General features: G+C 43.2%; 1 protein-coding gene across 1 annotated transcript in view; it reads right to left on the bottom strand.

Moving 5' to 3' along the window:
- The window catches only part of fam180a (family with sequence similarity 180 member A), a 59,085-nt gene that overhangs the window by 4,644 nt on the left and 32,167 nt on the right, over window positions 1-22,274 (bottom strand). The window contains exon 2 of the mRNA XM_080191706.1: window positions 6,831-6,934. Within this exon, the coding sequence (XP_080047832.1) occupies window positions 6,831-6,934 (104 nt within the window). The remainder of the gene's footprint in view (window positions 1-6,830; window positions 6,935-22,274) is intronic.

The following is a 22,274-nucleotide window of genomic DNA, read 5'->3' as shown; positions in this document are numbered from 1 at the left end:
TCCCCAGGGCGAAGCAGTTGTAGACCACTGGTTTCATGGAGACGCTCCTTCATTGGCAGCTTTTTTAGTGGCTAGGGAGCAGGAACTCAGGCAGGTCTTCCCAAGGACAGGTCTAATTGAAACCGACCATAGCAGCCATTTTTGAGAACTGCCTATTGAGTGCTCTAACTTAACCTTAGAAAAACTGTTATCGTGAGGAGACTGGGATGTCTTAGGAGATCCAGAGGTCCAGGTAGGACAGCCCCTCAATTTGCAGATGTAGGGCTAGACATCCTCCAAGAGGCCTTGAGGAGGAGAAGGAAGGTCCTCTTTTCAGGAAGTGACAGGAAGGAACCACTCACCCAAACTAAGTATGGATGGACATAGTTAACACTGTCTACAGAAGGAGTGTAGTCTACATTGAACCTGTATCAGAAGAGGTTCAATGATCTGATCTGCTCCAGCAAATTGAATTTTACCCCAAACCTCAGCATTACAGATCACAGGGCATTTACCCTCCAGCAGACTCATCAGCTGAGGAGTATAAGGCCATATGTGACTGTTGAATATGGAAGGGATGTAAAAAAGGATCAGAGCCATAGTGCTGTTGAGGACCTGCCACCACAGATGTGTGCAGCTTTGAATGAATTGGAGCAACAGGCATTGGTCATGGAGGACAGCAGTGCCATTCCACATTCTCTTTAGTCCTTGCAGAAGAAATGTGCCCATAATGTCCATGAGAGGGCCTAGATGGGTGGAGGCATCCCTTGCCTTCCAGTGGTCACAGGCACTGAGGAGGCAACCATGGAATTAACTAAGATTATGGACGTTGAGGAAGCTGCGATGGCAAAGTGGGTGCTTGTGGTGGAAATGGTGGTTAGAGAAGGTAATACACTCATTAAGGAGAAGTCTTCCACTCTACTCTGCCCAGTGGAATTCTGAACACTATGCTGCATTGAGAAGCTTTAGCATGGAAGAGGTTTCTGTGCTGCAAGGCTATCTCTGATGTTCCCTTCTTTTGTCTCCCGCAGGCCTGGATGTTGAGTCAAGGGAATCATCTCTCTCACCATCACCAGGTCCAGAGTCAAGTGGCAAAGCTCCCAAGAGGCAACACCACATTTTATACGCACTCCCCTATTTCTCAGTGCTACTAAAGAAACCACAGTTGGTCCTTGCATTTGGTTATGTAGTGTGGAGCTGGGTGAAGGGCACAGGATTTGTGAGCTGGAAGAGGTGTCAGAGGCATGTCATGTCATTCTTCCTGGGTCAGAGGGATTCAGGTGAAATGTGCTTGAATCAAATGATCACTGACACTAATGACATGTGACATTAATGGCATGTGACATGGTCACTGAGCCTCACCCTTAACCTGGCCAATTCCCTGGGAAACTGGAACATCTTTGTGTTCAGTATCTTCCTCCTCTACCTCTTCTTTCTTATCCTGATTTCCTATTCCTCCATTGAGTTGTATCATCCCTGGTCCACACACCTGTTTGTAACATAGCACAGCACATTGAACGGGATCCTTACAGGGGTGTACTGCAAGATGCCCTCTGACTACTCCAGACATGGGAATTAATCCAATAGTTTGCCTGATAATAACCCTACTGAGCAGATGGCTCCTGTTGTATCTGTCTGGGGCTCTCTTTCTCCTCCCTTGTCCCCTGGAATCCATCCACAAATTTTCAGACAGGAATGAAAAGTTAAGGCAGCCTGGGCTGCCAGAGAAAAAAGGAGTCATGGCAGCTGCCAGGAAAGCTAGCACACACATGCAGGAAGTTCTTATTACGATTATAATTGAATCCCTACAGTGCAGAAGGAGGCCATCAAGCCTGCACTGACAACAGCTCCACCCAGGCCCTATCCCTGTAACACCATGTATTTACCCTACTAATCCCCATGACTAAGAGGCAATTTAGCATGTCCAATCTACCTAACCTACACATCTCTGGACTGTAGGAGGAAATGGGAGCTCCTGGAGGAAACCACGCAGACATGGGGAGAACGTGCAAACTCCACAAAGACACTGGCTGGAAATGAACCCCGGTCTCTTGTGCTGTGAGGCAGCCATGCTAACCACTGTGCCACTGTGCTCCCCACACTTCATGAGGATGGCCGCTTCCATCTTATATGTCTACCTCCAATCAGGTGGTCTGTTCCAGTCAGTGTGTGCAGCCTTTGTGGCCCTGCGAAAATCCCAACATGCCCCTTAATGTGTTTTCAATGAACTTTTAACAACATTAGTTTGCCTTCCTGATGGATTGGATGGGTTCTAGGAGCAACCTTCCCCTTGCTCTGGTGAACCTCGCCAGCATCTTGTCATGAACAGAATTTAGATGTTTCCTTTAACTGCCTACGATTAGCATGTTTGCATTTAAGATTAAGTATATTTTCTTACCCTCAAAATGAGTGTCCCAATTAAATAATTCCAGCAGCAAGCTTTTTTTGTGAGTTTAACAATTAAGAAGGCTACTTATTATCACACACTTACCTCATTTTTGATGCAAGGTTCCACTCATTCGTCTCTCTCACACGCACAGATGGAATAGATAAATATACTGTTATAGCTTTTAACTATCTCAGTCTCATCTGTGACAGACATGTTATTTCGAGGACAAAGTTTAAAGTTTAGTTTATTATGAGTGTCACAAGTAGGCTTACCTTAACACTGCAATGAAGTTACTGTGAAAATTGAGAGAGAATTTATCATGGCCAGTGCACCTAACAAGCTCGTCTTTTGGACCATGGGAGGAGACCAGAGCACCCAGACGAAACCACGCACACATGGGGAGAAGGTGAAAGTTCTGCTCAGTCACCCAAGCGGAGAATTGAATCAGGCCCCTGGTGTTGTGAGGCAGCAGTGCTAACCACTGTGCCAACATGCCACCCATGTGGATGGGTGAGATTTTTCATCTCCCCTCCCCAACAACATGTTTTTACGCAGTGGAGCCATTAGCTGGCAGTGGGATCTGCTGATCCTGCCACTTTCAACAAGGTTTTCTGTTGTTCACACCCTCTGCTGCTGGAAAATCCATGGAGGGGAGGAGGGGCTGGTTACCATCGGCAGAGCAGGAAAATCCTGCCAGTGTAAATGGCTGAAAAATCCCACTTGGTGCTTTAACTGAAGTGAAGGGCTGGTAAAGCAAAGAGTTCTGAGTAAGCTGTGAGGTTTCTGTAGTTGAATTTCCAGGAGGTTGGATCTCAAGGGAACTTGAAATTATAACATTTTGGGGAATCTATCTCTATGTCAGAATCTCCCACTTTCAAAGTATTACTCTTTATTACCTTGGCTATTTGGTTGACTTCCAGTTAACTAAATTGCTATCAGTAGAACTCTCCACGGCAGCTAATTGCTGGTTTTAAAAGCAGACGATAGAAAATGGTTCCTTCATCATGTGACTCTCACAAGTTCAAAGTCCTTTTTATCCAAATAAAGGGTGCTGTATATGTGATTCCAATTAACTTGTGCTGTTTGTTGGCACCTTGAGATTCACCTAGTCTAGTTTGGATCATAATACAGTGGAAAGTTGATAGGATCCATTCATATCCATATTACACATATTGAATTTCAATTTTCCACTTTGTCCAGGGTGAAACAGACAAAAGGGCTATTTGGAGCTCTATAGTTCTTTTGTTGATTATCGATCCTTAAACAAAGCGCTGTATGAATTCCCTGATGGTTCTGAATGTCCATATTTAAACAGGTATTCACTTGAGATTCAGGATTATCAGAAGCTCAAAACGTCAATGGTCACATTATTTGCAGCACCCATTTAAATAATCTGTTTGTGTCCAATTTAAAAAATATTGGCTGAAAGTTCAAGGACAAGGCAGCCTGGAATTAATGAGTGAAACTGGTATGCCAGTCAGCACTAATGACTTCATTTCCCCCACTCGCCTCCATTCTTGAAAAGTTCAGCCCTATAGTTTCTACCTCAACCACTAATCCTGGAAGTGAATTCCACAATCTCAGAGATCTTTGTGCAAAGAGGTTTCCTGTTCATCCATTCTCAATCGGTTCAACTTAATCCAGTATTGATAGTCCCTCCTTAATGGCATTCAGCCCCAGTTTAACATAAGAACATAAGAATATAAGAAATAGGAGCAGGAGTAGGCCATCTAGCCCTTCGAGCCTGCCCCGCCATTCAATAAGATCATGGCTGATCTGTCGTGGCTCAGTTCCACGTTCCCGCCATCTCCCCATAACCTTTAATCCCCTCGCTTATCGAAAACCCATCAACCCGCGTCTTAAAAATATTTAGCGAGGCAGCCTCCACCACCTCAACGGGCAGAGAATTCCAGAGATTCACCACCCTTTGAGTGAAGAAGTTCCTCCTCAACTCCGTTCTAAACCGCACCCCCTTTATCTTGAGGCTGTGCCCCTTAGTCCTACTGTCCTTTCTGTGCGGGGAGAGTCTCTCCACCTCTATCCTATCCATCCCATTCATCATCTTATACGTCTCAATGAGATCTCCCCTCATTCTTCTAAACTCTAACGAGTACAAGCCTAGTTTATTCAGCCTCTCCACATAGCTCAACCCCCTCAACTCCGGCATCAGCCTAGTAAACCTCCTCTGCTCTCCCTCCAAGGCCAAAATATCCTTGCGTAAGTGCGGCGACCAAAACTGCACACAGTACTCCAGCTGCGGCCTCACCAGTGCCCTATACAGCTGCAGCAAGACCTCCCTACTTTTATATTCAATCCCCCTCGCTATGAAGGCCAGCATCCCATTAGCCTTCCTGACCACCTGCTGCACCTGCAGGCTGGGTTTTTGCGACTCATGCACAAGGACCCCGAGGTCCCTCTGCACCGTCGCCTGCTGCAGTTTTTCGCCACGTAAGTAATAGTCCTTCCTACCATTATTCCTACCAAAGTGGACAACCTTGCACTTGCCAACATTAAATTCCATTTGCCAGTTCCTGGCCCATTCGCCCAGCCTATCTAGATCCTTCTGCAGACTCTCCACACCCTCCGCGCAATTTGCCGTTCCACCAATCTTGGTGTCATCAGCAAATTTCGACACCATACACTCGGTTCCCTCCTCCAGATCATCTATATAAATGGTAAATAGCTGAGGCCCAGATTGGATGATATGATATTGAAGAAAAACTAATACTGGAAACCTAAAATAGTGATAGAAAATGTAGCAAATGTACAACAAGATATTCAATGAGAAAAGGCAAGTTTCATTCTTCGTCAGAACTGAAAATTGCAAGCTATGCACATTTTACTGTGTGTGTGAAGAAATATGGGAAAAGCAGGAAGAAACAAATAGATAACACGATATTTTCCCTTCCTCAATTGAGATGAGTTACAGATGCTGACTGACCTACCGCTTATTTCCTACATTTGCAATTAAAAGAAAGGGAAGTTCACAGAGATATCAAGAAGCCTGAGCACTTGATTACCAATTTACTGAGAGGTCCAAATACTGGTACACTAGAGGGTGCTGCAACATCAATTCTTCCTACTTAAGTAGCCGATGGTACATTTGATATAAGTTTCTATACTTTGTGAGCCACATAATCATTCAACTTGTGTGTTCAGATCAAGACCACAAACTTCACTTCATTTTCCCGTTACAATTACTGCCCAACATTTACTAATCCTTTTAGGTCTATATAGATTTTGAGAGCCCAGGATGATTTCATGATCTTTTGCTTATTGGTTAAATGGTTACTTTGCAATATGTCCTAAGTTTCTGTGCTTTGACCTAAAAGAGCCTAAGTATCTGTGCTGAAATGATAGTTAGTGTCAGAGAATATTTCTTGTGTATTGGGGAAGTTGTATTTAAAAGGTTAATGCAGCTTTCGTTCTTATTCTGGTTTACTCATCTGTCACCATTGTGCTCTTGTAAATTCCTGTCTGAAACTTGTCTGATGTTAAAGACACTATTTTTGTATGGATGCAGGCTTTTGTTGTTATTCTGTACTTACATTCTGTACTTAAATTGACATTAATGTGGACTTTCCTTATTTGATGGTTTTGGAACATTTTAGTGAAAATAACCACATTACGCAAGTTTCTTCTAATCAGGGGCATTTGACTGTACAGTTTTCTTTAATGTTTGAATATTTTAGGGTGTTTGCAGGCCGCTGTTCATATTATAAAATATCATTGAGTTGCAAAAGTATTTGGTACACTTAATGATACAGCACAGCCATGATCCAGCACCAAATTTATTCAGAACAGATTATTTAAAGGCATTGTAAAGTACCATGCTGATCCAGGAATAATTGCTACATTTCACAAGGCATGTCTACCCAAAGAATGTTAAACTGCATTTCATAGAATCATAGAATGCCTACAATGCAGAAACAGGTCATTGGGCCAATAAGTCTGCACCAACTCTCTGCTGAAGTGTCCCACCCAGACCCTTTCCCTTCAACCACGTACATTTTCCCTGCTAATCCCACCTAACCTGAACATTTTTGTTTTGTAGGGAAAAGAACCGGAGGACATCCACATGGGGAGAACGTGTAAGCTCCACACAATCACCAAAGGCCTGGATCGAATCCGGGTCCCTGGCACTGTGAAGCAGAAGTGCTATCCATACTGTAACCATGCCACCTGCCATCCATGACGTTCCATTGAACAATATGAATCAAGTTACTAATCAACTTCCACTGCATTGGGTTACTCTCTGAATCTTATAACCAAGAGCAGTTAATAATGTAACTATCCTTCACCCAGAAAATCAGACAAATACCATTACCTTCAAGAGGAAATTGATAAATTTTTGTTTACATTGAGCAGTTTTGGGAGCTAGTTAATTGCACATGATCATATTAAGTATTCAGTAACATGAAACAGAAGTGTAAAGGAGCAAGAGAGAGAAAGAGAGAGAAACCTCATACAGCAGCTCCACGTCCTTTTGTGACTCCTGGAACACAGGATTAATAGCAATGTTGGGTTCTAGATTCCTTTTTACCTTCTTTGCAGCTGGAAAGAGAACTAGAAGAGGGAAAGGAAATGAAAAGTGTTACAAAATCAAGTACTTTAAATAAACTGTCAACAGTATTAACATCAAGAATAACACTGTGAGCACAAAATCAATTAACAACTGAGTACAGTATTGTAACACAAAACATAAAAAGCCCTTATATCTGATGGAATAAGAGTAGTGAAGACCCACCACACATTCACACACAGTCATTGTCAAGTGACAGACTCAGAGGTACTGTTCCCATTTTAGACACAATTAGCCATTCAGCAGCAATTGCATCTGAAAAGACTTTTGTTCCACATTTTTGCACAAATTTATTTGCATAAAGCCGAAAATCAAATCTTCCATGAAATTGGGCAGCAATTAACATATATTCTGTACAAAAACATTGCTTTATAACATTTTCCTATTACTATTTGGAAATAGTATCTTGCTGAAGTCTCCTTAAAACAACTGAAAGTATGCTTCTAGCACAATAAAAATCATTTTAACCAACCTCTGAGTTAGCTATTTACTTGTTCTTGGGATATGGTCTTCATGGCCAATGCCAGCATTTATTGCTCTCTAAAAGTGCTGTTGTACAGCCTTCTTAAATTATTGCTGTCCATGTGGTAAAAATATGCACATTGCTGTATGAAAGGGATTAGTGCCCAACAGCAGTGAAGGAATGACAATACAGTTCCAAGTCAGATTGGTGTGCCAGTTGGAGGGGAACTTGTGGCAGTATTCTTATGTGTCTGCTGCCATTATCCCTTTAAATGGTATAAGGTTTGGAAGGTGCAAAGGAACCTTGGAGAGCTGCAGCAATGCATTTTGTCGAGGGTATACACTGCTGCTATTGTTCTTCTTTGGTAGAGAGGAAATAGTTAGTAGTGGATGTGTTGCCAATCAAATGAATTGCTTTGTCTTGGATCGTATCTAGCTTCTTGAGTGCTGTCAGTGCTGCACATACCCAGGTAAGCAGAAAGTATTCCATCAGGCTCCTGGCATGTGGCTTGTACGGATTTTGGACAGGCTTTGAGGAATAAAGTGGGAGTTATTTACCACAGAACTCCCTGGCTCTGACTCGCTTTTATTCTAAGAAGTCTCACAACACCAGTCCAAAAGGTTTACTTGGTAGAAAACACCACTAGCTTTCGGGGCTTTGCCCCTTTGTCAGGTGAGTGGGGAGTTCTGATCACAAACAGGGCATATAAAGGCACAAACTCAGTTTACAGAATACTGATTAGAATGCAAGTCTTTACAGCTAATCAAGTCTTAAAGGTGCAGACAATGTGAGTGGAGATAGCATTAAGCATAGGTTAAAGAGGTGTGTATTCTCCCCAGACAGGACAGTAAGTGAGATGTTGCAAGCCCAGGCAAGTCATGGTGGCTACAAATAGTGTGACATGAACCCAAGACCCCAGTCCAATGCCGGCATTTCCACATCATTGCTTTTATTGTCACAGGATTTATGTGGCTGGTCCAATTCAACTTCTAATTACTGGAACACTGTGCGTGTTGGAAGTGAAGTATTCTGTGAAGGTCATGCTATTCAATGTCAAAGGGGTGGGGAGTCAGTTAGACTTTGACTTAGAATCATAGAATATCTACAATGCAGAAGGAGGCCACTCAGCCCATTGAGCCTGCACTGACAACAATCCCACTCAGGCCACTATTCCCCCTAACACTAAGGAGCAATTTAGCCTGGCCAATCAACCTAACTCGCACATTTTTGGTCTTGTTGGAGGTGGCCATATAAATGGCTTGATATTCATGTGGCACGAATGTTAGTTGCCACTGGTCAACCCAAGCCAAGATTTTGCTGCTTGCAGACATTGGCTGCTTCAGTATTTGAGAAGTTACAAATGATACTGTACATTGTGCAATCATTGGAAACCATTCCCAATTCCCACTTTATATTAGAGGGTAGATAAAGCTGCAGAGGATGGTTAGATTTAGGACTCTAACCTAAGGAAATCTTGTAGCATTGTTCTGGGACTGAGCTGATTGGTTTCTGATAACCACAACCATCTTCTTTTGTGCAAGGATTGCCCTTGATTTCCATGGGCTTTAATTTTGCAGTGCCTTCTTGATACAATACTTGGTCAAATTGCTGCTTTGATATAATGGGCAGAGGCTCTCACCTCACCTCTGGTGTTCAGCTCTATTGTTTTTCCTTGTTCCAAGGCTGCAATGAGGTCTGGAGCCAAATTATGTTGGTCGAACCCAACAGAATTGGTGAGAAAGTTATTGCTGAGCAAGTGCTATGATAGCACTGTCCATGACATCATCCATCATTTTGCAATGATGGAGAGTAAATAGCTGGGCAATTACCAATTTGTCAAACAGATACCAATGTTATAGCTAATTGTGGCAACAGCCTTGGACTAATCCAGTTATTTCAGGTGTTTCTTGACATCACATAGAGTAAATCATATTGTATGAAGATAGGCATCTGTAATGGTAGGACCTCAGGAGAAGGCTGAAAAGGGTAATCAATTCAGCATTTCTGTTTGGGGATGGATGTAAATGCATCTGCTGTTTTTTGCTCTGATGTACCATTATTGACAACGGAGCTGTTTTTGGAGCCTTCTTGCCAGTTAGCTGTATAATTGTCCATCACCATCAATGAGTGGAAGTTGCAGGATTCCAATCTGATTGGTTGGTATTTTTGGATAGCTTGGCTCTGTCCATAACATGCTTCTTCCACTATTTAGCAGACATGTTATCTTGTGTTATAGCAACTCCATTTTAAATTGTGGCAATTAATTTCTAAAAAATATAAAATACCTTTTCCAGATGTATAATATCTAAATAGTGAAGAACCTCAGAGGTTTATAAAAGCATCAGGGTGTCCCAGTGCGTGAATCATACAAGGCTAGTATTCAGGTACAGCAAGTAATTAGGAAAGCTAATAGAATCTTATAATTTATTGCGAGGGGAATTGAATATAAATGTAAGGAGGTTATGTTTCAGTTGTACCGGACAGTAGTGAGACCACATCTGGAGTACAATGTACAGAATCACTTTACTTTAGGAATTCTGTAAATGCGTTGGAGGTAGTTCAGAGTAGGTTTACCTGGAATGGATAGGTTGTCTAATGAGGAAAGGTTGAACAGTCTAGGCTTGTATCCGCTGGCATTTTGAAGAGTAAGGGATGATTTGATTGAAACATTGATGCTGGGATTCTACCGCCCCACCCACCACAGAATTGGAGTGGGCAAGGGGCAGACAATGGAAATGTCCATTGACCTCAGTTGGGATTCTCCGGTCTCACTTGAGCAAGGCCGTAAAATCCTGCCCAGACTCATAGATTCATACAGTGCGGAAAAAACTCTTCGGTCAATCAGGTCTACACTGTCAATAACTACTACCAAAATCACGTCAATCCCATTTTTCAGCGCTTGTTCTATATCCTTGAATGTTATGGCATGGGATTTTTCTGCCCTGCCGCTCCGGTTGAGTAGCACAGTGGGACGGGAAATATGGGTGAGAGGCGAAAGATCTGGTTTGCACCCAATACGATCCCGAGGGGTCCTGGCAGAGTGGATATAGAGAGGATGTTTCCTCTTGTGGGAGAATCTAGAACTAGGAGGTCACTGTTTAAAAGTAAGGAGTCACCCATTTATCATGGCGATGAGGCTAAATGCTTTTGCTCAAAATGTCATGAGTCTTTGGAAATCTCTGCCTAAAAAGACAGTGGTGGGGGAGTCCAGAACTAGGGGTCAGCGTTTGAGGATAAGGGATAAATTTAATGTTGGCAAGTGTGAGGTGGTCCACTTTGGTAGGAAGAATGGTAGGAAGGACTATTACTTACGTGGCGAAAAACTGCAGCAGGCGACGGTGCAGAGGGACCTCGGGGTCCTTGTGCATGAGTCGCAAAAACCCAGCTTGCAGGTGCAGCAGGTGGTCAGGAAGGCGAATGGGATGCTGGCCTTCATAGCGAGGGGGATTGAATATAAAAGTAGGGAGGTCTTGCTGCAGCTGTATAGGGCATTGGTGAGGCCGCAGCTGGAGTACTGTGTGCAGTTTTGGGCGCCGCACCTGCGCAAGGATATTTTGGCCCTGGAGGGAGTGTAGAGGAGGTTTACTAGGCTGATACCGGAGTTGAGGGGATTGAGCTATGAGGAGAGGCTGAATAAACTAGGCTTGTACTCGTTAGAGTTTAGAAGAATGAGGGGAGATCTCATTGAGACGTATAAGATGATGAATGGGATGGATAGGATAGAGGTGGAGAGACTCTTCCCGCTCAAAAAAGACAGTAGGACTAGGGGGCACAGCCTCAAGATAAAGGGGAGGCGGTTTAGAACGGAGTTGAGGAGGAACTTCTTCACTCAAAGGGTGGTGAATCTCTGGAATTCTCTGCCCGTTGAAGTGGTGGAGGCTGCCTCGCTAAATATTTTTAAGAAGCGGGTTGATGGGTTCTTGATAAGAGAGGGGATTAAGGGTTATGGGGAGAGGGCGGGAAAGTGGAACTGAGCCACAACAGATCAGCCATGATCTTATTGAATGGCGGGGCAGGCTCGAAGGGCTAGATGGCCTACTCCTGCTCCTATTTCTTATGTTCTTATGTTCTTAAACCTTTTAGGACTGAAGTGAGGAGAAATTTCTTCACCCAGAGAGTGGTAAATCTGTGGAATTCACTACCACAAAATATAGTTGAGGCCAAAACGTTGTGTGATTTCAAGAAGGAATTAGATACAGCTCTTGGGGCTTAAGGGATCAAGGGATATATAGGGGCGGCAGAAGGTGGGATAAGGAGACTGAATTTAATGATCAGCCCATGATCAAAATGAATGGCGGAGCAACTCCATTTTAAATTGTGGCAATTAATTTCTAAAAAATATAAAATACCTTTTCCAGATGTATAATATCTAAATAGGGAAGAACCTCAGAGGTTTATAAAAGCATCAGGGTGTCCCAGTGCGTGAATCATACAAGGCTAGTATTCAGGTACAGCAAGTAATTAGGAAAGATGGCCTACACCTGCTTCTAGTTTCTATGAGTATTTTTAAGGCAGAGTTGGATAGATTCTTGGTCAACAAGGGGGTGATAGGTTATCAGGTGTAGGCAGGATACAAGTTTGAGGTTATGATCCGATCAGCCATGATCTTATTCAATAGTGGAGCAGGCTTGAAGGGCTGAGTGGCCTACTCCTGCCCTTTACTCTTAGATGCATATTCTGCTTCTCAGTAAATTTAAACAAATCACATTTAAAAGCTGTTAAACAAATCTATTGGTATTATTGCATCTAAAATAACCAACTTAATATTTTTGGAAGTTTCTATGAAAGTCTGCAAATACAATTACTAGAATGAGTGACCCTGAGGGCTAGTTTCATTAGCGTGGCCTGCTTTCAGTATTATGTTTTTGAAATTAGCACAAAAGATTGCAAAAGTTTGCACTGAGCTGAAAGCAAATTGTTCTTAAAACTATGGTGATTTGGCTGAATTGTGCTGCAGAAACCCACATAAACAAGTGGAATCTCAAGCTTTCATATATATATATATACATATATAGTATATATATAATTTATATATTATATACATATATATATGTAGCTTCTTTACAAATATTTATCTCAGCCACCGCTTAAGGATGCAGTCTTCATTGGTATATATTGGGCAGGAAGATATATTTGGGTGCCACAGTGGTTAGCATTGCTGCTTCACAGCGCCAGAGACTCGGATTCATTTCCAGCTTCGGATGACTGCCTATGTGGAGTTTGATGTGGAGATGTCGGCATTGGACTGAGGTGGGCACAGTAAGAAGTCTCACAAGACCACGTTAAAGCCCAACAGGTTCATTTGGTATCACAAGCTTTTGGAGTGCTGCTCCTTCATCAATTGAATGAGTTTTACCTTAGCGCTCCGAAAGCTATTGATACAAATGCATATCCTCCCTGTGTCAGTGTGGGTTTCCTTCGAGTGCTCCAGTTTCCTCCCACAGTCCAAAGATGTGTGGGTTAGATTGATTGCTAAATTGCCCCTTAGTGTCAGGGAGGTTAGCAGAGTAAATATGTGGGGTTACAGGGATAGGCCCTGGGTAAGATCGTTGTCAGTGCAGACTTAATGGGCCCAATGGCCTCTTTCTACATTGTAAGAATTCTATTATATTGGGTTTAATCAACATTTGTTTTGAACGTTAGAGTTGGTTTCAGTACTTACATCCCCCACTGTTCCATTTTCATTTAATAATTTGGAAGATATGATCAAAGCAATCTGATTGTAGCCAATATTTGAAAGGGCAAGATGTAAACAGACATACCTAAGCAGGGTTCATCATTTTCATCCCCACATCAGCCATAAACTAACCCAATAATTAGCTTGTGATTTGCTTCAGTAGCAGGAGCTGTGCTGATTTGCAGCTATTTTGGCATCTGGGAGCTGTAGAAGTTGGAACTAAAAACTGAAGGAAATATCCTCATACCTTTCATTCCAGCATCTGTTTTCACTTATTAAATTGCCAACAATGCAAATTTAAAGTGCTGCATTCATGCTTAAAGGCTTAAAATCTGACCAAAATATGTCCTTATTGCACACTTTCTCCAATTTTTCAGGTATTATCAGAATTCATATGTGCATGGATTATCTACATTGACTCAACTACACTCTGCAATTAGTTAAGGCAGAAAGTAACTAAGTTGTAGAGGCCTAGCAGGTTTCAAGTTTGTTTTCTGTCCTGTGTTGAGCAACTGTCTTGATAGTTGGGGTGTTGTTATTATTACTGTATATTGTTCCAAACCCACATCCACTCCCATCAAGAAAGACAAGGGCAGCAAGTGCATGGGAATCCCACCATCTGCAAGGTCCCCCCCAAACCACTCACCATCCTGACTTGGAACTATATCGCTGTTGCTTCACAGTCACTGGGTCAAAATCCTGGAATTCCCTCCCCAACAGCATTGTGGGTCAACCCACAGAACGTGAACTGCAGCATTTCAAGAAGGCAGCTCACCACTACTTCTCCAGGACAACTAGGGATGAGCAATGAATGCTGGCCAGCCAGCAACGCCCATGTCTTACAAATGAATTTTTAAAAATCCTGGAATGGGAAGGGGATACGGTTCCTATCATTGATTAGAATCCACTGCTACCTGCTGGGAACGGGAATAGGTGGCAGTCAGGTGGAGACAGGGTTGGGCTTATTTGTTTATCGCCAAAAAAAATCTATCGACGCCCCAGTTTATAAGTTATTTGCATGAGGCACACTTGGGAAATTGGTATCCATAATGCCAACCTACAATGAGATTTAGGAGCAATGTGGGAAATTGTAGTTCCTGGTCACATAAAGCGGGACAGATCCAACTCAGCCAATTTCTGTCTCACCAGTTTACTCTTAGTCATCATCAAAGTAAGGTGTTACTGAGCATTCTATCAAACACCAGTGACAAACCAATACACACTGCTCACAAAACTGGTGCCCAGGATGAATTCATCTCAAATATTTTTCATTTATTCTTTCATGCAATATGTGGCTTGCTGACAAGGTAGCATTTGTAGTCCATCCCTAATTTCCCCTGACAGGCCATTTTAGAGAACAGTTAAGAGTCACTAACATTACTGTGGGTGTGGAGTCACAATCAGGTGAGGACAACAAATTTCTTTCTCTAAAGGGCACAATTAAACCAGATGGATTTTTAGATCAACCAATAATGGTTTCAGGGTCAGGTACTAGTTTTTAACTCCAGATTTTATTAATTGAATGTGAAATTCCACCAGCTGCTGTGGTGGGATTTAAACCCATGCCCCTTGCTGTTCAGTAGCATTACCATTGCTGAATCCTCTATTTCCTTAAGACTCCTCTAATACTTTCACCCAAAGAAACTCATATAAAAGTCATCTCACCCTCTAAAGTGCCAGATGGCTCTCGGGGCCAGCCATCACTCAACCCATCTTGTTGACAAATAATAATTAACTTAGCTAGGACAGAGGGCTGACATGATGTTAAGGAGTAGTTACAGATTAGTTGAATGGAATATTTGGTATGTTTTAGAGGATATGTTAGATTTTAAGCATAACTTGAAAACATATAATTCTGTCTTCATTTCTGTGTATGTTTCCTCTTTTTGTAGGGTTTTTGTCTCTTGAAGGAACTTGGCAGAAGTCTTGGAAAGTGAAGGACTTTGTGAGGGTGTTGGGGAAGAACAGTTGTAAAGTGGCTTTATTTTTGACCTTTATATTTTGAAAACAGCTGGTTGTTATGTTCTCGTGATGTGGATGTGCCGGCGTTGGACTGGGGTAAACACAGTAAAAAGTCTGACAACACCAGGTTTTAGTCCAACCGATTTATTTGATAGTAAACGCACAAGCTTTCGAGGTTTCCCTCTTCGTCAGGTGAATGGAGAGTTCTGGCCTCGGACAGAGCATATAAAGCACAGACAGTTTAGAGATTACTGATTAGAATGCAAATCTTTACACCTAACCTGCTGTTCAAGTCCTAAAGTGGCTGACAATGTGTGTGGAAGGAGCGCTGATCACAGGTTAAAGAGATGTGTATTGTCACCAGACAGCACAGTGAGTGAGGTTTTGCAAACCCAGGCAAGTCACGGGGGTTACAGATAGTGTGACATGAACCCAAGATCCCTGTTGACACCGTCCTCATGTGTGTGGAACTTGGCTATCAGTCTCTGCTCAGCGACTCTGCGCTGTTGTGTGTCATGAAGGCTGCCTTGGAGAACGCTTACCCGAAGGTCAGAGGCTGAATGCCCGTGACCACTGAAGTGTTCGCCAACAGGAAGGGAACAGTCTTGCCTGGTGATTGTCAAGCGATGTTCATTCATCCGTTGTCGTAGCGTCTGCATGGTCTCCCCAATGTACCATGCTTCTGGACATCCTTTCTTGCAACGTATCAGGTAGACAATGTTGGCCGAGTTGCAAGAGTATTTACCGTGTACCATTGTCATACTGGGGCCATTGTCATACTGAACAGAACGGATTACTGTGAAGAAGTGTACCGACAACTAAACAATGAGGAACACAACAGACAGTTACCCACAGATCCAACCAAAGAACACACTCGTCAACTGAACAATCTGATCAAGACCTTTGATCCGGACCTTCAGAGCGCCCTCCATGCTCTCATTCCACGTACTCCCCGCATTGGAGATCTCTACTGCCTCCCAAAGATACACAAGGCAAACACACCTGGCTGCCCCATCGTATTGGGCAATGGGACTCTGTGTGAGAACCTCTCTGGCTACATCGAGGGCATCCTGAAACCCATTGTACAAAGAACCCCCAGCTTTTGACGTGACACTACGGACTTCCTACAGAAACTCAGCACACATGGAGCAGTTGAACCAGGGACACTCCTCGTCACAATGGATGTCTCGGCGCTCTACACCAACATCCCCCACAACGATGGCATTGCTGCGACTGCCTCAGTACTCAATGCTGACAACTGCCAGTTTCCAGATGCAATTTTACAACTCATCTGCTTTATCCTGGACCACAATGTCTTCACCTTCAACAACCAGTTTTTCATCCAGACACACGGAACAGCCATGGGGACCAAATTTGCACCTCAATATGCCAACATCTTCATGCACAGGTTCGAACAAGACTTCTTCACTGCACAGAATCTTCAACCGGTGCTATACACTAGATACATCGATGACATTTTCTTCCTTTGGCCTCATGGTGAACAATCACTGAAACAACTATATGATGATATCAACAAATTCCACCCCACCATCAGACTCACCATGGACTATTCTCCAGAATCAGTTGCATTCTTGGACACATGCATCTCCATTAAGGACGGTCACCTCAGCACCTCACTGTACCGCAAGCCCACAGACAATCTCACAATGCTCCACTTCTCCAGCTTCCACCCTAAACATGTTAAAGAAGCCATTCCCTATGGACAAGCCCTCCGTATACACAGGATTTGCTCAGATGAGGAGGATCGTGACAGACACCTCCAGACGCTGAAAGATGCCCTCTTAAGAACAGGATATGGCGCTCGACTCATAGATCGACAGTTCCGATGTGCCACAGCGAAAAACTGCACCGATCTCCTCAGAAGACAAACACGGGACACAGTGGACAGAGTACTCTTCGTCGTCCAGTACTTCCCTGGAGCGGAGAAGCTACGACATCTTCTCCGGAGTCTTCAACATATCATTGATGAAGACGAACATCTCGCCAGGGCCATCCCCACACCCCCACTTCTTGCCTTCAGACAACCACACAACCTCAAACAGACCATTGTTCGCAGCAAACTACCCAGCCTTCAGGAGAACAGTGACCACAATACCACACAACCCTGCCACAGCAACCTCTGCAAGACATGCTGGATCATCGACATGGATACCATCATCACACGTGAGAATACCATCCACCAGGTACACGGTAAATACTCTTGCAACTCGGCCAACATTGTCTACCTGATACGTTGCAAGAAAGGATGTCCCGAAGCATGGTACATTGGGGAGACCATGCAGACGCTACGACAACGGATGAGTGAACATCGCTCAACAATCACCAGGCAAGACTGTTCCCTTCCTGTTGGCGAACACTTCAGTGGTCACGGGCATTCAGCCTCTGACCTTCGGGTAAGCATTCTCCAAGGCAGCCTTCACGACACACAACAGCGCAGAGTCGCTGAGCAGAGACTGATAGCCAAGTTCCACACACATGAGGATGGTCTCAACAGGGATCTTGGGTTCATGTCGCACTATCTGTAACCCCCGTGACTTGCCTGGTTTGCAAAACCTCACTCACTGTGCTGTCTGGTGACAATACACATCTCTTTAAACTGTGATCAGTGCTCCTTCCACTCACATTGTCAGCCACTTCAGGACTTGAACAGCAGGTTAGGTGTAAGGATTCGCATTCTAATCAGTAATCTCTAAACTGTCTGTGCTTTATATGCTCTGTCTGAGGCCAGAACTCTCCATTCACCTGACGAAGAGGGAAACCTCGAAAGCTTGTGAGTTTACTATCAAATAAATCGGTTGGACTAAAACCTGGTGTTGTCAGACTTTTTACTGTTGTGTTCTCCTCATAGAGGTAGCTGCTTGTAGACTTGACCCATTTCAGTTTTTGCACTTTGCTCAGAAATCTCCTCATACTGTGAGGCTGTTTCCTCTTCCTTGTTTTCTTCACTTCAAACTCTGCAATCACAATGGTCCCTTTCTGCCTCATTGCAATATTGTGAAATACAAAATGTACCAAAGCAATCTAGTAGATTCTGGTCAACAACAGTGACCCAGTGGATTTATTCATGTACCCAAAACAAGACTTTAGAATGCTTCTATTCTGCTCCACCATGCTTCTAATGATTTTGGGAATTCCCAGAATTGGATCCCCAATCTACCACACACCGTGACGTTGAGGATTAGGTCCACTTCTTCCCACAGCCTCTTCCGGAGTGCTCCCCACCCCATTGCTTTGACAAAGGGTCACCTGGACTCAAAATGTCAGCTCTTTTCTCTCCTTACGGATGCTGCCAGGCCTGCTGAGATTTTCCAGTATTTTCTCTTTTGGTTTCAGATTCCAGCATCCGCAGTAATTTGCTTTTATCCATTGTTATCAATCAGGTTAACCTCTGCTCAGGGAACCTGCCAAAGAGAACAGATACATGCGGTGGAACCATAGAGAAAGAGAGAGAAATTGAGAGGAAAAGAGATATAAGGAGGGAATTCCAGAGTTTAGGGCCTTAGTAGCTGGAGGCATGGCTTCAATCGTGTAGTGACTAAAGTCTGGGATGTATTAGAGGCCAGAATCAGCACAACACAGATATCCCTAACCGTTGCATGACTGGAGATTTCTACAGAGTTAGTGAGGTGCAAAGTCATGGATAGTTTTGGAAACAAGGATGAGAATTTTAAAATCAGGATGTTGCTGAACTGCACTGTCAGCAAGCTTGGGGAAGAAGCTACCCAGGACTATAGAACCTTCTTTGGAATTTTCAGTTCAGAGTGCATGGAATAGCTCTGCTTACCAATTGATTTCAAATTCCCAATATACACAATATATTATGTTTGTTATGGATTAGCCAGCCTGGTTCACAGCCTTGAGGGCTAGAATGGTGGATTGTAACATGACTAAATAATTAGGAACACACACTAGTGACATATTAATGGAATAAAATCCCTGTCCATAAAGGATTTATGTGGACAAAAGCAAATTACTGTGGATGCTGGAGTCTGAAACCAAAAGAGAAAATGCTGGAAAATCTCAGCTGGTCTAGCAGCATCTGTAAAGAGAGAAAAGAGCTGTCATTTTGAGTCCAGATGACCCTTTGTCAAAGCTCCCATCTAATCCCATTTACCAGCACCTGGCCCATAACGCTGAATGTTATCATGTGCCAAGTGCTCATCCAGGTACATTTTAAAGGATGTGAGACAACCTACCTCCACTGCTCTCCCATAATGCGCATTCCAAACTGTCATTACGCTCTGGGCAAAAATGTTTTTCCTCACATTTGCCTTGAACCTCCTGCCATTCATCTTGATCCTATGCCCCCTCATGATTGACTTTCAACTAAGGGGAACAGCTGCACCTTATCCATTCTGTCCATGCCCATCATAATCTTGAACACCTCAATCAGTTCGCCCCCTCAGCCTTCTTTGCTCCAGTGAAAACAACCCAAGCCTATCCAATCTCTCTTCGTAATTTAAATGTTCCACCTCAGGCAGCATCCTGGAAAATCTCCTCAGTACTCCTTCCAGTGCAATCACATCCTCCTGATAATGTGGCGACCAGAACTGCACACACAGTACTCTAGCTGTGGCCTCATCAAAGTTCTATATAACTCCACCATGATGTCCCTGTTTTTGTAATCTATGCATCGATTAATAAAGGTAAGTGTCCCATATGCCTTTTTCACCACCCTACTAACATGCCCTTCCATCTTCAGAGATCTGTGGACAAATATTCCAAGGTCCTTTTATTCCACAGAACTTGTTAGTGTCATGTCCTTCATTGAATATGGAAGAAGACCTAAGGAAAGTCAACTCAGAAAAATCTACCCCATTATGTTTGGGCTGAAACTGAACAGACTTTGGAGGTGGAAGGATAATGTGTCACTACATTCCCAGTTGTGATAAATAAGAGTAATAGCAATAATTGCATTGTTTTGTCCCAGAATTCTGCAGCTGATTTACCAATGTTACTGTAAGGAATGTAAGAGGATCTCCATGTGATTGCCCTAAACACCACCCCCACAGCTTACTACCCCACCCCCCCAACCAACCTCCCCACCCCCCACCTCCCCCCCTGCCACCACCACAAACACCACCACCATTTTGTTCCAGTCTTGCACTTTCTTATAATCTTGCTTTGTTAAAACAAAACAGTCAGGCGCACTAGACCTGGAAACACTTACTGAAGTCTTTATCACTCAGCCAACAAAACCAGTTAGTAAACTAGAAAGAATTTCCTTTCACCAGTTGCCAAAAATTGGAGTGGCAACTGTTTGCCAGAATTGCTGCCAAATGAGGCTGATGTTTATCCCATTTTGGTCACCTCGCAGGCAATTTTTACGGTCGTGTTTTTGAAGTATTCATCTACCTTGTTTCTGGATGATATTAAATGACATCAAATATAATTTATGCACTTATTGTGGAAAGATTCATTGCAAACTTATTAGCGCTGAGTTAGAAACAGATATAACAGCCTTAGGAATGGATAACATTTCTCTCTAAAACTCAGTAAGAAGTCTCACAATACCAGTTTAAGGCCAACAGGTTTATTTGGTAGCACAAGCTTTCAGAGCACTGCCCCTTCATCAGTTAAGTGAAGAGTTGGGTTCACAAACAGGGCATATATAGGCACAGACTCAATTTACAAGATAATGGTTGGATCAGGTCTTTAAAGAGTTTCTGCCTATTTATGCCCTGTTTGTGAACTCAATCCTCCACTCACCTGATGAATGAGCAGCGCTCCAAAAGCTTGAGCTACCAAATAAACCTATTGGACTTTAACCTGATGTTGTGAGACTTCTTACACTGCCTACCCCAGTCCAACCCCAGCAGCTCCATATCATGGCTACCTCTAAAAATTGAAGTAGAAGGAGTCAATTTAGCACACTGGAGAAGAGAACGATGAGAAATCCTTTATTTATTCATTATGAATGGGTGAGAATGAAGAGAAGAAAATGGCAGCAAAGTTCAGCTCCGGAGTATCTCTGGTGGCAGTGCCACAGAAACCCCAAAACAATTCTGGTCATTTTCAATGGGGCCCACGCAGTGAATAGTAACTGGAAGAAAACTGACATCAGTGATCGTGTGCCAGGACCATGTAGAGAGTCCAGATCATGACATCAACTTAAGTAGTTTCTGATTAACTGCTGCAATTTTGAATGTTAAATTGCTGCACATTATTCCTGCACATTAACCATGTTTACGTGTTTGGTTCCTGAACTGTTTATTTCTTCTTTGCTTTGTGCATTTTGTTTCTCTTCAGTACCATAAAATTTGAAACTTACAGTGTAGTCAATTCAAGTTATGTTTTACTGGCCCAGTGCACACACAGGCACATTGACATTGTTATATCTATTAGTGGTCGACACGTGAATGAAGGGGGTGGAATTTTCTTATTGCATGTTGCGGGGTGATCTCTATATTCCAAAGGATTGTACTTTGACTGTTTGTCCCATAAAAGACACTTCATTTTCTCACATTTTGTCAGACAGCCTGTGGGATACTGATTCTGGGAATATTCGACGTGAGCTTGAGTGATTCAAGTTGGGAGTGTAAGTGGAGTGGGAGGTGGTGATGCAGTGGTGATTTACTGGACTCGTAAAGCTGATGTCCAGACTAATTATCTGGAGGTACAGGTTCATAGAATCATCGAATCACAGAATCCTTACAGCGCAAGAGAAGGCTACTTAGCCCATTGTGTCTGCACCGACCACAATCCTACCCAGGCCATATCCCCATAACCCCATTTATTTACTGTTCTAACCCCTAACACTGAGGGATAATTTAGCATGGCCGATCAGCCTAATTTGTACATCTTTGGAGTGTGGGAGGAAACTGGAGCACCCAGAGAAAACCCATGCAGATATGGGGGGAATGTGCAGACTTCACACAGACAGTGACCAGAGGCCGGAATTGAACCTGGGTCACTGGCGCAGTGAGGCAGCAGTGCTAACCACTGTGCCACCATACCACTGAATCCCATCATTCTCTGCCTGTCAAATCCCATCATGGTTGATTTTGGAATTGAAATTCAATTAACAAATCTGGAATTGATAGCAAGTCTCAGTAATGGTGATCATGAAGCTATCTCTCCACAGAAACAGCATTTTCTGTTTTTATAATAGATTTCCAGCTTCTGCAGTGTTTTGCTTTTATTATTATGTAGTTATCATTGATTGCTGCAAAAACCACACCTCGTCCCATTGTGCCTTTTT

Source organism: Carcharhinus amblyrhynchos, chromosome 6, assembly GCF_965287045.1.
Source record: "Carcharhinus amblyrhynchos chromosome 6, sCarAmb.v2.hapA, whole genome shotgun sequence".
NCBI classification, from domain to species: Eukaryota; Metazoa; Chordata; class Chondrichthyes; order Carcharhiniformes; family Carcharhinidae; genus Carcharhinus; species Carcharhinus amblyrhynchos.
The sequence above is the reverse complement of the archived record's forward strand: the minus strand, read 5'-3'. Positions and strand labels throughout refer to the sequence as shown.